Here is a 15,046-nt window from a genome sequence, read left to right on the forward strand (position 1 = left end):
GAGCACACATGGCAGTACAGCAACATCTTTACAGACTGGAGAGCTCCTGAGATAGTGTTATTAGCCATTGCTGTTGCAAATTTTAACTCATTTCTCTTGGAGTTCCTCAAGAAAGAATGAGAAGACAAAACACCCAGTTTTCACTTGTTATGAAAATGAAAATTTGCTTTCATAGCTGCAGAGAGCAGAGCACAGGAATAGCCTGAATCTGTCTCAGTAGGCCCCTGCTGCTGGAGTGATAGGGTGTACAATAAATTCCATGCTCCTGAAATGGGGACTGGCTTTTAAAAATGGAGAAACTGTAATTTTCAACAAGACTGCCACACTATCCACTCTGCTACCCTGCCTTGGATCGCTCTTGAATGCTGAGATATGTCCCAGTCAGAACCTCTTCCATGCTGTTACAGAGTCTGGGCTGTGTTTTTTGCAAAGCAGGTGGCATTACCTACATGGAAGAGCCACCCTCAGACTACACAGGCAGGTCTGGTGATACTCATCTGCTGAAAACCAGGAGACAGATCCATGGGATCCACAGGAGCAGCCAGATTTTCTTCCAGACTCTCACCCACCACAGTCTCACTCTCAAGGCAAAGGCTAATCAGAGATTTCATGTTACCCTGACCAATATGGGGGGAACAAAGGGAGGAGACAATGTGGGGTGGAAATTCTGCACTACACATCAGCCTGAGGCAACTTCACAGTTACAGAAAGTCACGAGTCAAATGCTGCTACTGGATTTTCAAATGTGCCAGGCAACTGTTATTAGCATTAATAACACAGAAATTATGCAAACTACAACAAGGACAATTAATCTCATGCATTAGGCCAAAAACTGCATTGGTGACAAAAAGATCCTTCCTTTCCTCTACATCCAGCACTGCAAAGCTGCCTGCAATGTTCACCTCTCCTCTGGAGCTCCAAACTTGGGCTGTAGCCTGATGGGACACCTCATGGCTTATCCATGGGCTGGTGCAGGAACTCTGCAGCTGCTTTTTTGGAGGATCAGGTTGGGAGAGGTAGAACATGACCCCTGCAATATTGCACGTTTATTTTAAAGTTTTTCAAGCACAACAAAAGCAAAAGATGCAAGAATTCCCCTAAGCCTGTCTTAGTTCCTGGCAGCTTCACTTTCCAATGAAATCCCTAAATCCCAAAGAGACACAAGAAAAAATTACCAGGAGAAACACTTCCCAAAGTCAAAAGAATTCAGGCACAGAGCAGTCCTGTCTCCAGTGCTCCAGGCCAGACATTCATAGAGTGACCCTTCTGCCCCCTCCCAAAATTAGCACAGCCTCTCTGTAGAGGTCTGAGCCAAGCCAGGCTCAGCTGTGCTGAGCACTTCCTAACTGGGAACTCTTTCCTGGACCCACTCTCAGCACCTCTGGCAGGGACTGAGCTCAGAAACCCTCTGTTGCTTATTGTATTTCAGAGGATCATCTTAAATATAGGATGGAGCACACCACAGCTGGGGAATAACAGACAGTTACGACACAGCTTCCATGATGCTATTTCCTTCAGAAGAAACTCAAGTGGAATTGGGATGTGGAGCTGAAATTTGGTCACTCATACAGCGGGCAGGGGATGCAGCTGGGGACTCCAGACCTGGAGCTTAGTTTGCAAACTACAGGATTGGCAGAAGTAACAGCAAACACCCCTCATAAGCAATGAGCTGGGGTAGGAACCAACTTCCAGCTTTAATGGGGATGCCAAGAAATGCAAACTCTGGGCAATCTACTGATGTGGGAGCTGCTTGGGCACTTGTGACAGAAGATATCAGGGCTGATGCTTCACTAAAAAAACTTCTTTAACGTGGAACAGATTGTCCCATCCATAAACACGAGCCTGGTGCTGCCTAGCCCTGCTCACTTACAGCCCAAACAGCTTTCAGGGCTGTTCACACAGGCCCAGGCTCCAGGGGTCCTGCAGACCTGCATTTTACTGTTGGAGAAAGGAGATGATTTTATTTTTGCTGGTTACTGCGAGATCTCACAGGAGTGTAACAAGTGTCCTGGGGGAATGCCGAGCCTCCCAGCTCTCAGCCTCTTGCTTGCTCTTTAAAGACATTACACGGGGGTTGAGTTTTAGCCAAGTATGTGTGAGGAAATCTCCCTCTGCTGCCAGGCCAGGATGCTGCCTGGATCACGGATCCAAATATTCCCTTCCTCCAGCCTCGGACACTCGCACCTTTGGATTCCCAGCCCACACCAGTGCTAGGGAAAGGGGCTCCATGGCTGTACCCTGTGGGACAGCACTGTGCTCCCAGGAACACAGCACAGCCAGGAGAGCAGTGCCAGCACTCCAGCGTATCCAGGTCAGGCACACTGCCCAGCCCTGGGAGAGCGAGGCCAGCGCAGAAGGCTTTTCTCACAGCTAGCTGCAGCACTCAGCTCCAGATGTTTGCTCAGCACAGCACTCAACCTTCAAAGATCTGCATCAGAATTCCATCTGGGGAGGAAGAAATTCTGCGAGAGCCGTTGCAAATTCCTACACAGATAAGGCATTCTGCTTTAGAGCTTGAAAAGGAGTCAGAGAGCAGGTCTCGGTCTGGGGAACAAAAAAACCTCATCTCTGTGTGTGTTGAGTGCTTGGTCCTGGACCTTGGTCCCACTAATGAAGGACCTTGAACTAAACAATTCATGAAGCTGGGGAGAGGGAAGGGTAGTTCAAAAAGCAGCCAAAGCTAATATTCAGCAGTGGGTTTGCAAGAAGGAACAGATACTGGAAACAAAATGAGACAGTCAGATCTCATTCTTCTGACAGCCATTTGGAAACATCCACCCCCAGCCTTTGCTGATGCCAAACCTTAGCTCAAGGAGGCTGCAAATCACCAGTGTGGCCTCCTGAAAACCTCCAACAGAGAATAAGAGAGGACACCAGACCTCAACAGAGAGGATCCTGTAGAAATCATTACTCAGCCACAGGGACTACAGCAGCCCTTGGAACAACAGGACAGGCAGATTCAAATACAAATGGATGGAAGTTTTTAAAGCACTTACTCGAGAACCTCTCTTGCCAGGGGGTCCTGGTAAGCCTGGCAGACCTGGTGGGCCCTAGAAAAACAAAAAGAGGTATTATTAGTGATGATTCTGTAACAAAATGTGCTCCTGACAGTGCTTCACAGAGAGCCATAACACAATCATTTGGAGTAGAGCTGGGGAGAAGGGCCAATTACAGCATCACAGCCAAAACTTCCTTTCAACTTATGCTATTGCTATAAAGGGATAAAAAGCCACGCACAAAAACCTCTGCAGGAGCACGTATTTCCATAGAGTAGAGACAGAGCATCCCCATCTTTCTGCTGCAGCCTGCATTCCCAGGATCACAGCTGTGTCTCGTGCTTCCCCTCTCCTGGACCTGTATCATAGGGGTAACACAAGTGTGTCCCAGCTTTGGATTTTCCTGCTCTGTGCTAGCACCTTGGCAAGGGAAGCACGTTGTGTGTTCTAATCTCTATCAGCTGGACACGTGCAGCTCTTGCTGTTGTAGGTTCCTACATGAGTTACAACATAATCTGTGATTATGTGCAACCCCAGCACTTCATATTTTAGAGCAGCAGGCTATAAAATGTAATAAAATTGGTGTCAATGCTGGAAATTCTTAACTACGGTTCTGTAGCAAAGGAAAGGTCGAGTCATACACATCAGAGTAGTGGGGGCTCTTGTAGGAGGGGAGGAACAAAGTGGAGATACCAGGAGCCCAGCTGTGCACTGATCTGAAACAGGTTAGGAAAAAATACTTAACCAACGAGGTTTGAACTCCTTTGAATTTGTTCATCTATTTATTCTTTTTTTTTTTTTTCAATGGGCTGGAGAATTCAGATTTCTGGAGAGCCATCTGCAACTCCTACTAACTCCTCAAAACTTCTTTTCCCCCAAGCCAAACACGTCTGACAAGAATAACTGCAAATTAAAGTGTCTCCCAGAGGATTTATATTCTGGTAGCTTGCTACAAAAGACAAGTTTCCATTGCATTCAGTGGGGAGACACATGCAGAGCAGCCAGTGAAGGGTGTTTGGAAGGCAGCCTGAGCTCTCTGCCTGCACGGCAGGTCCCAGGAACAGCATTGCACAGATGAAGGTGCAGTGCATGGAGCAGGTGCAGGATGAGCCCCATGGCCACATTCTGACCTTGCTCCCTTCCCACTGGGCCATCCCTGGGGGATCTCCTCCCTGCCAGGCTGGCCCTGCTGCTCAGAGCTGCTCAGGCTGCCACTGCCCACGAGCAGGAGCAAAAAAGCTCATGATCTGCAGCTCCCAGGAGTCATCAAGGGCATGATTCAGTAAGAAAAAAATCCACCCAGGAGATCCCTACCCTAAATCTCATGCCCAGGAAAAGATTTTGGAAAGAGAAAACTTGCCTGAACCATACAGGTAATGGATGGATAAATACTCCCCTGATACTACCAACCCTCCCACACGTAAACAGCACATTAAGTTGTATAAAAGTCCATTATCTAAAGTCTTATCTATCTAAGAGCCAAACTTGGCACAGTAGAAAAAAAAAAAAGTCAAGGAAGGCATAAGCAAAGCCCAGTGTCCTCTGAGCTATTAATTTATCAGCACAACAAATAAATAGTAACTTTTTATCCCTGTAGTGAAGATAACAAGAAAAGGCTTGTTTTGAAGGAGCCTACACGGCACAGGACAGCTGATGTCCCTCACTGTGGCACACAGGGATGGACTTCTGTCACCACATGACCCACTGCTGCTGCCCAGCCCTGGAGATGTCCAGTCTCCACAGCGTGGGACACTTCATGTGACCCCTCTGCCAGCTGCTTATTGCTGGCTAACACAGTATTACTGGTCTTTGTATTAACAACCCTCATTGATACAGCTGACCCTCATTTTAGCAATATCCCAGCGTTTTAACCTGCCATTGTGCCAGCTCAGGGCCCCGTGCATAATGCAATTATACAGCTGTGCAAATAGACACATAATTGTAGGGGTTTTTTAAACCTCCTGTATAATTGTGCTCCAGAATTCCAGCTTTTATTAAAAATATCCCAATGCCCTTTTAGTTGGGATGATAACTATCAAACCATGAGTCCAGTGCAACTGAGGCAGCAACAGGTTTAATAAGAGTTTATCAGAGATTAATCCAAGTCTTTAATCTCTCCTCCACCAAAACCCAATCCCATTTACACCCTTAGAAGAGGTAAAAGAGGAGATGCAACTGTCTGATCATGGCATTCCCCGTGTACCAGAATTGAGGTAACCTTTTCCACCTTCCTGCTAACAGCAGCTGCAATTGTACTTGGCTGCTTGAGCAAAAACCTTCTCCAAAAATGTGGGCTGCTCAGAACAGACTGAAGCTAACACAAAAATAAGGAGAGAGTTAATACCAGCATTGGAGTGGGAATACAAAGTTGAGAGAAAGGCTTCTAGCTGGAAAAGCACAGAGCAGTACACAATTCAAGAGTCCCTGCCATGGTGCTTTGATTTGTCATCCCTTCAGACTTATTTTTTCCTTTCTTGAGGAGTAAGAGGGATAAGGAGAAGGTGGGATGACTGGCTAAAAGGTGCCAGCCACTGCAGTAACTGCAGAAGGTAAGAATGTGACTACCTTTAAAATGAAGCCAGTCAAGCTGGAAGAGGACTGGGGCAGTGGATGGGCACAGGCAGTGGGGAGAAGTGACACACCATGAGGCCACCTTGTACGTCTCACATTTCTCAGTTCCTTGGTGGCTGGGTTGGGTGGGACATGAGCTGTGCCTTCCTAGTGACCCATTTCCCCTCTGCCTCTGTATCACCCAGCCCATGCTCTCAGGCAAGAGAGCAAGCTCTGGGACAAGAGCCCCACATCCCACCTGGCTTTGCCTGGGGAGAGCAATGCTGAAATTCACTCAAGGAAAATGTGCATCCAGAGAGGCAGCCAGAGGAGAATGGGCTGGATCAGGGCCCAGCTACTTACGAATGATGGATGCAGTTCCCCTTCAGGTGCAGGGCTCCACGGGGGGAGCAGGAGATGTCATCAGCGAGGTGCCCAGAGCCTGCACACAAAGGCTCTGCCCTCACCAGAGACACCTCCACCCTCACCCCCAGCTCAGATCACACAGAGCCTGTGGGGACCGCTCCACTGTCCCTTTAGGGCACCCCTGGGGAATTCCACCAGGAGCCGAGGGGAGTGCTCCAAGGGGCAGGAGGATTTCCTGCTGCTGGCAGTGGGGTGAGGATATCATGCTCTGCCCCTGCCCTCCCATCGCAGGGACCAGCAAAGCTGAGCTCCTGTGGTGAGCTCCTGCTCCCGGCACGGCAGCTCTTGTCTCTCTGGCTCCTTGCCTGCTCCTTCTGCAAACTGATGGCAGAGAACACCCACCCTGTTATCACACAAAGCAAGATCAGAGATCAAGGAGAAACTCAGCAGCAGCAGCAGATACTCTCTCTCTTCTCAAGCCAAACAGCTGAGCTGTTAACCAGCCTGAACAGTTCCTGAAGCAGCTCATGGCAGCCACAATAAAGTTTAACCCTTCTCAGTTTCCCACGGTAGCATTAGCAATGACGACCGACCCCACCAAATGATTATAGGATTTATTCTAAGCTGCTGCTGGGAAACTTTCTGCTGCAAAAGGGACTTTTTTTAAAATCTTAGCTCTCTGAGCTTCAAATTGCAAATGGAAAATTAAACATACTTGTCTGAAAGGAAAATACATCGGACCCTGAGGATAAGGGAAATCTTGCCATTTCCTCTTGCTGCTAATTTATATCTCTGCCTCTCCCACACTGTGACCCCCCTCGCACTGCTTCCTCTGCCCACAGCAGTGCTGCAGGGAGCAAGGTGCCTTCTGAGCTCCAAACTCAGCAAGGCCAAACCTGCTGTGGAAGGCTTGAGTTAAAGCACACTGAGTACAAGAATTGGGGCTGGAAGTTGGGAAATGACTCCTGAATCAACTTGGTCTGACAGCAAAGGATTCCTGTAACCGTTTCCCCAGGGGTGAGTACTCAGCCTGGCAGCAAAGAGCTGAGATTTCCTAGGAAACTATTAAGCTCATATTCCAGTGCACACTGACAGATGGACATATTTACTTTAGGGTATTCCCAATGTATTCCTGTCCAGCCACTAGTGGCACAGTTCTCCTGTGTCCCAGAAAAGTCTGTTCCAGAAGTTCAAAACCCTGCTAGGACTGAGGAGAGAAGAGAGAACATTCCTCTTTCTCAGGTGTTATTGCCTGTAGTAAGTCAACCTAAAAAGGAGTTCAGAAAACACACCAAAATCTTCTCCCCACATTGACACCATGTTCTGAGCAGTGAGTGACGTTCCCCCTGCATATAAAGGACCTGAACTGTTTTCTTCCAAGAAGAAAAGAAATATTCCTACAGGAAAGATGGCCACTGCCACAAACCTACCCTTTAGCCTTGTACATCTGGGAAACACCAGCAAGGAAGGACGGAACAGCTACAGGGACAGCACTGGAATTCAAAATTCCCTGCTTAGAAGAATAGAAGGAGAAAAAAAACCCCTCATCTTCAACAGCCTGGCAACCTCTCCTCACCTCCCCGTCACTGCCAGGCACTGCACAGCTTCAAAAACTGCCTAAAACAAAGGTAGAATTTTAGGGGGAAAAACTCCCAACACTTTGGTTACTTTCTTCTCCAAGGCAGGCTTATCGTATTAAAATTTGGACATGTCTGGGTTTCAACCAGTCTAAAAACAAAAAGCCCTCAAAATTCTGGCAGGAGCTGAGCTGCTGGTGGAGAGCCAGCCTTGTAACACAATTTCCTCACCAGGCACAGATGTTTGCTCTGGTCTGTGCAACACCTATCACACAAAGGTCCTTGTCCACAACTGGGTTCCTCACAGAGTAGCAGCACAATACACAACAAAATATGAGTGTTCCAGCTTGATGAAAGCCACTTTTCTACAGAGACATTTCAGGAACAGGCTCTGCAGGGCACTGGAGCGATCCCAGACCTTGGAAGGCAGCCTGAAAGGCTGGGAAGGAATAGAGGGATCACCTACTCTACTACTTACTTTCTATTTTTAAAAATTTATAAAAATACTTGTGTATACATGTACAATCCTAGATCCTTTGCAGCACATTTATCTCAAACACACTATCAACTATTTCTCTTCAAAATTAACTTTATTTTACACAAACAGACCTCTCTGATGCTTGGTCATTTGCCTGCAAGATTTCCCTTCAGGGATATTTCTGGTTAAATCACAAAAAAATTTTGATCCAATTATGTGAGCAAGGATAAAACTTTCCCCATGAATTATACAAAGCATGCAGTCTTTTTTTATTATTAATATGACTCATTCATTAATAGATATTCAAACATGTTGTGTGTTCCTTAATTTATCATGGGCTGGCAGTTCAAATAGCCTTCTCTGGTGCAAGGAGGACTGGAAACAGGCACTTCATGGATTTTATCAGCATTTCCAGTCACCTCTCTCCCCTGCCCACTGATTGAATTGGCTGGGATTGCTTCTTAAGGGAAGGAGCCGTGCTCCAAGACAAACTGCTCGTGCAGAGGATGGCAGCTGGAGCAGTCTAGACTGGGGACCTTGGAAACACATGTTCCTTGCAGACAGGGAGACAGGCAGAGAGGGAGGGAGAGGGAGCTGCCTGCCAGGCACCACCACTGCCTCCAGCCTGGGGCTCCTGGCCATGCAGATGGAACTGAGGGCTGCGAGCCCCCCTGTCCTCTGACTGGGATATTGGGGGTGTCCTTGAAACACACCCCCTGCTCCTCTTGTGTTACTCAGCGCTCCCACAGCCTCTCAGTGATCCCAGCCCGCACATTCAGCATAAGGGGTGGTTTTCTTGCTCTAAAAATAACCCTTAGGCTTGTCAAGAGGCTTGGCTGTAGGGATGGAATTGCAGCTTTATGTAGGAGGAGACAGGTCTGACTTCGGGTACGCTGTGCTAGTCCCCAGCCATGCCAGGGCAAGGGGTTTAGCACAGCTTTACCTGGCAGGTGGTGCTGGTGGGCAGGGCAGAGGCTACAGTAGCACCCCAAAATCTCCCTGCCAAACCTGCTGCTGGTCTAGACAAGCAAATGACACCCCATCCACTGGAGGATTCAAATACCCGTCACATCGCAGCCTTAGTTCAAGAGTTTGACATGCTCACAATTGATACTGTTTTTCAGTATGCATTTTTCTTTTGAAGGGGATTTTAGGCTATTTCCAGCCACGTGCTGGGGTCATGCTGCAGGGCCTGGAGCTCTGGAGCAAGGCTGGCTGAGATGCTTTGGGCAGTGGGGATGATCCAGAGGGACTTCAGCCAGCTGCTGAGTCAGTGCTGCGTTACTAACTTCGCATGATATCTGGGTGTTCCTTTTGGTATTTCTCCCCTCCAAAAAAACCATAGAGCTGAGATCCCAAATGCCTGTGGTTATTAATGGTTCCCAAGAAGTTTTTCTTTTTTGAGAACATATTGCCCTCCCTCCTCTAGCTGCTCAGCAAACCCAGCACTCCTGAAGCATTAATGCTCTGCCTGAGTTGTATGTGGGATGCAGCGTCTCCGTTTCCTTTTGCACAGCATCCACAAGGTCCTTCTGGACAGATTAATACATGGACGGTGCTGAATTTTATTCCTAAATAAATCCTTTCAGTCCTTTGCTCACTATCCTCTAACCATCAAACCCTTCCTCTATTGTTGGACAGGGCCTTTCTGCACAGCTAAGATTATTTCATTGGCTATTTTAGTAGAATTTACAAAGCCTCAACTGCAGACACCACAGAGCCTGAGTCATCCCTGCCTTGCCCCATGGCTGCCATTGGGATGATCAGGATGAACAATAGTCCTTTCCCTCTAGGTGGGAGGGTTCTGTGGCTGCCAGTCTGCCCAGAAATTGCAGCCGAGGTGGCCCCAATCCTTGCTGAACAGGCAGAAGGCAGTTCCACCCCCCAACACCTCCCTGCTCAGGGTGACAATCTTCTCGAAGAGACCTTGTATCAGGCAGCAACTGGGAAAACGAATTAATCACCTTATCCTTCCCTCGGTGTGCCAGACAGCAGATGACATTCCCAGCCCACGACCTGCCCTGGCCAGGCTGGGATATCACTGACCTCATCAGAAACGCCGGCCCGGCAGCACGAGGATGGTGCCAGGTAATTACTCAGGCACAGTACATTTATCAGCACTTGCTCTCAAACATGCTCATCTGGCCATGGACGCGCTGCATTAATTTCTCAACATGTCATCCCCACTCCGATCTTTTTTCCTCTTTCCCTTCCCACGTCAGAGACGTCCAAGGAAGTGTGGTACAGAGATCTCCAAGTGAGTCACAGGAGCTGTTGAGCACCGTGTGGCAGCCAGATTCAGCCAAGCCATAACCTTTCCCTCCCCAAGCCCTGATTTTGTTTCCAGCAGTCAAAGAGAATAAGGCCAGACAGAGCCTCAAAAAGTTCTCCTTTCCCTCGGTTCAGGACTCCAGTTGTTCTCAGACAGGATGGAAAAATCCTGCCATCTCTTCGCTCAGCCCTCCACAGCCTGAATCCATTTCTTTGCTATGATTCACAAGCCTGAGAGAGATTTTCCACTCCAGTTCAATAACAAGCTCTTTACATTGCAGGGGCTTAGAGCTTGGTCATCCTCGTGACACTTGAAGAGCAAGAAGGTGGCAGAGGTCAGGATTTTGGTGGGCTTGGAGCAGGTATAAAGATTCACCCCTTAAAGCTAAGTGATGTTTAAAGGAAAATGCACAACTGCTGGATTTCTTCACTGGGAAATATACCTGAAATTACTCTCCACAAAACACAGAAGCCTGCTCAAAGATCAAATTGTTGGAGCTTGTTCTGTCTACTCAGGGATTTAGCAAAACTTCTCCAAGCACCAAGACTCCATCAGGGATGGGTGCCTGTAACCCACTCTCAACCCCTGCCCAGGCATCACCTTCACCTCTCCCAGGGGCAGGAGCCTGGGAACAAAACACCACCCTGGGTGACTCCATACCCAAAGAACAGGGAGAGAAATCACCACCCAGCTTTGAGACGGGACAGGAGGAAACACAAACTGTTAAGTCTCCCATTGAAGACCTGGGGAGACCCAACCATTCCACTTTAGGTGCTACTTGCACCAAGGAGCAGCTCTGCAGAGACAAGTGCTGGTCATTCCTTACGCCAGCCTCAATATTTCCATTGTAAACTCTTCTTTCACTATTTTAAGAAGTCAGCTATAAAAATTCCCTCTAGGCTGGATCTTGGCAACCAAAGGCTCTGTCTGGGAGAAACTTATTTTACATGTACAACTCCTCTCTCCTAATGACAATTTGGGTTGGAACACCAAATCCCCCTAAAAGTTGGCCAGTTTAAAGATCATGTTTGCATACTCAAATTTGAAAAAAAAAAAAAAAAAGAACAGCCAGCAGATAATTAGTGGGGCCTGAGTGCTTTTAGCATTACAAAATGTGTGTATGCTTTTACAATGGCCAATATATACAACCTGAAAGGAGTTATTTTTTTATGTGGAATGCAGTAGTTAAATTTATAAAGGAAACTTTTTGCACGTTTTAAGTGCAGGCTATGAGAAATAAAAAGCAGAACAAAACACCCAAGAAAAACTTATACCATAAAGACAGATGAGACTTTGTTTAAAAATATAAATCCTGAAGCCATCTCTGCACTTGCAATTGCTGGAACAGTACACTTTTCTAGATTTGTGAATATTAGATACAAAACAAATTAATAATAAGTGCCAAGAAACAGTTAACTCCAGGCATGTTTTTAAGGCATCTGGGTTTTCTATGGAAGATGACCAGAGATAAACCAAGGGTGTGGAAGAGAGCCCCAACCTGGCCATTAAAATTTTAGCCAGCAATTTAAAGGAAAAGAAAATGGGATTCCTCTTTTTGTACCTTTCTTTTTAAAACTCTAACATTAAGCAGCAACTTTAACCACAAATGTTTCATGGCATCCACCATCACTGAACACTCAGGTTCAAACTGAGATTTATGCTAAAATTGTGATGATCAGGAATGCAGCAGTGCTTGGCTGCCACACTTGGATAAGCTTCACAAAAACCCTTGGAGCTTGTGGCCTGCCAGCCCTTGAGCTGAGCTGTGGCTGGGAGTAGCCACCATGAAGGGCCTGAACATACCTGAGGTCCTCTCTCTCCTTTCACTCCTGGAAATCCCAGTAAAAATGGAAACGGAGTGGGTCCCAAGGGGTCAAAGATCTGATAGCCATCTGTGGCAGCCAGGGTTGTGAGGTTGAAGGCCCTGGCTCTGGAGCTGGGCTGGGCAGACCCCAGGGGTGGCTTGGTGTACACCAGAGGGATGATACTGGGATCCACTCTCCTGGTGGGGGACGGCTTCTTTGGGATGGGCCCACGGCTTGGGTTCTGCGGGGTTGGCTTTAGGGTAACAAGGTGGACATTGCTCGTTGTGTTATCAGTCGCCCTCCTCAGTGGCTTTACAGTACGGGGTGCTTCAGGGGGCTCAACGGTTGGTTTTTGGTTGATCTTCTTTTTGGTCTCTTGCTCAGACTCCTTCCTGCTGGCCGTGACCAGGCTCTGGCTCGTTGGTGGGGCCCTTTTAGCAGTGGGAAGGGGAGTTTTCTCCCTGCGCGTACTGGGAGTGGGCTGAGACACCCTGAGGGTTGTCCCCATGCCCCGAGGGGACTGGGTGGGTACCTGTGATTTGGTACTTGACGGAACAGGTGGGGCCACTGTGACCTTGGTGGCTTTGGTAGTCAGTCTCGGCCGTGATGGTGGGGTTGACAGCAACGTGGGGGTTGTTGTACCTGAACCCCTTGTCTTGAGGGGTGCAGTGACCCTGCCAACCTCCAAGTTTGGGGCAGCAGTGGTCAGGTTTTTCAGACCCTGCAGCGAGGGCTCCGTACGCTGTGGGGTACTGGGGGAGGCACTGGGATCCCTGGGCAGGAGGGGGATGAGAGGGGGCAGGTTTGGCCGGTAGGTATCTGCTTGCCTGCACTGTTTTTTCAGGTATTTACAGTAATGATGAGCTGCCTTGGCGGAAGGATAAATATCAAACTGGCAGATGGCTCCTTCAAACTGCACGGCGTGCTGGCTTATCTTCCCAAAGAGGAAAGATCCGTGTGGATCCAACGCCTTGTCCTTTTTAAAATGCAAATCCGCATGTACTCTGCGCTTCCCACAAGAAGTAAATAAAGTGACTGTCTGGCCACGAATGTTGATGGCCATATTGTGCCACTGGCCATCGTGGACATTGTAATCAAAATATACAGAGCGCTTGTGGCCCACATACACGATGATCTTCCCAGGCACAAACTGGACCCCCAGCTGCAGTTTTTTCTTTTTGCTCCTGACAGCAAAGAGAAAAGCGTTGTTGATACGGTGGGAGCAGAGGCTCAGCACCAGGAGCAGGTCAGAGCTGGAGCCTGCGGGGAGGAGGGTGCTGAGCGGTGCTTCGACACGGGCTCGCTGAGTGAAGATGACCCCTGATTTGAAAGGAATGACTCCTTGAGGAACCGTACGTGAGGAGGACCATCCACTCGATGGCCTTTTCCCTGACAGGCCCAGTCTTTGAAGAACATCCACATCTGAAAGGGAAGCACAAAGATTATGTGAGGTGCTGGGCGACCCAAGGGCTGGATGGGTGTGGAGGGAGCTGAAACCAATCCATGCACAAAGGCAACAGGCTACAGGAAATCCCAACTCACACATCCAATCCCACCCTCTCACATATATATTCCCATAACCAGCATGGAGAGCTCACAGCTCTTCTCACATTGTGTGATGAGCAAGTGCATGCTCAGCGTGATTACCAGCAATTGCCAAAATGCATCAGCTCCAGGGTGCATCTGGTGAGTTCTTCTGTCCCACCAGGGACCAGCTCACATGTTCTGGAGGGAGCTGACCTCACTACAAGGAAATTTCCCACTGGGCACCCCTAGTCCTCTTCCTGGGATTCAATTCTGAGTACTGACCACATCGCTGGAAAGGAATTTGAACAACAGATTGAGCTGTGATTGCAAAATTTTGTATCCCCAGAGGGCAAGTAACAAAACTTCCAGAGGAAGCAAAAGCCTTGTATCTGTCTCTCTCCAAGCTAGCAAGCAGCAGCTTTTGATCTTTGGAGAGTTTAGGGAAGTGCAGGTGCCTCCCAGCATGAAAAAAAATTACACCTAGATTTCAGTGAACTGCTCAAGGTTCTCAACAGCAGTACTTTTTTTTTTTTCCCCAGCAGATCATCTTACAGCAATGAATTATCTTGATAGGTTGGAACCAGAATTGGTTTGTGAAGAGCCCAGAAATTGGTTATGGCTGCCACTGAGTAATGGAGGTGAGATTTGCCTCCTGTATAATGTCACCTAGGAGCCAGGTGCCTTGCTCAAGCCAGGAGGAGAGGGACTGATGCCCAGGGGACCTTTCTCCCCCAACTCCAGGAGGAATTTGCAATGGACAAGCAGAACCCCCTGCCTTCTACCCCCAAGGTTTATCAGGAGTCATTCACAGCTCAGATTAGCAGGCAACAGCAACACAAACTGGGGCCAGCTGGAAGCAGCCTCAGCTGAATTACTTAAGAGAAGATGCCGAGGTCTACGTGAGCAAAGCTGCACAGGTAAATGTGCCCAGACCTGAAAAAGGTCCTGTGTTGAGCAGCTAAAGGAGCTCAGCCTGGAGGAGAAGGAGGTTCAGGGGAGAAATTCTCACTCTCTACAACTCCCTGACAGGAGGCTGTAGTCAGGTGGGGGTCAGGTTCTGCTCCCAAGTAAGAAGCAATAGGATGAGAGGAAAATCCCTCCAGTTGTGCTGGGGGTGGGGGGAAGGGGTGTTAGAATGAAGAGTAGGAAAGGCTTTTTTACCAAAAGGTTTGTAAAGCATTGGAACGAGCTGCCCAGTGAAGTGGTGGAGTCACCATCTGTGGAAGTGCTCAAAAGACATCAGATGTGGCACTTGGGGACATCTAATGGTTTAGTGGTGGGCTTGGCAGCCCTGGGTTAACAGCTGGATTTGATGATTGTAAGGGTTTTCCAACCCAAATGACCCTCCTAAGGTGCTCACGATTCCTGTGACACTAGCACTGTTGACAGTGAGGTAGGATAACTGCACTGCCTCCCCTCTTCCTGCCCAAATGCCAGCCCCATCACTCCTGGACCAGCCAACTCTCCCATCTCAG

At 48.3% G+C, this 15,046-nt stretch overlaps 1 protein-coding gene across 5 annotated transcripts in view; it reads right to left on the reverse strand.

Moving 5' to 3' along the window:
* Positions 1-15,046, reverse strand: part of COL27A1 (collagen type XXVII alpha 1 chain) — a 140,994-nt gene that overhangs the window by 112,681 nt on the left and 13,267 nt on the right. For all 5 annotated transcript variants that reach the window (XR_011005647.1, XM_068211426.1, XM_068211427.1 and 2 more), the window contains 2 exons: positions 12,043-13,466; positions 2,997-3,050 (listed from right to left, as the gene is read on the reverse strand). Coding sequence is in view for 4 of the 5 variants with exons in the window: in XM_068211426.1 (XP_068067527.1) it covers positions 2,997-3,050; positions 12,043-13,466 (1,478 nt within the window). In the remaining variant the exon portion in view is untranslated. The remainder of the gene's footprint in view (positions 1-2,996; positions 3,051-12,042; positions 13,467-15,046) is intronic.

This window comes from Anomalospiza imberbis, chromosome 21, assembly GCF_031753505.1.
Source record: "Anomalospiza imberbis isolate Cuckoo-Finch-1a 21T00152 chromosome 21, ASM3175350v1, whole genome shotgun sequence".
Lineage (NCBI taxonomy): Eukaryota > Metazoa > Chordata > Aves > Passeriformes > Viduidae > Anomalospiza > Anomalospiza imberbis.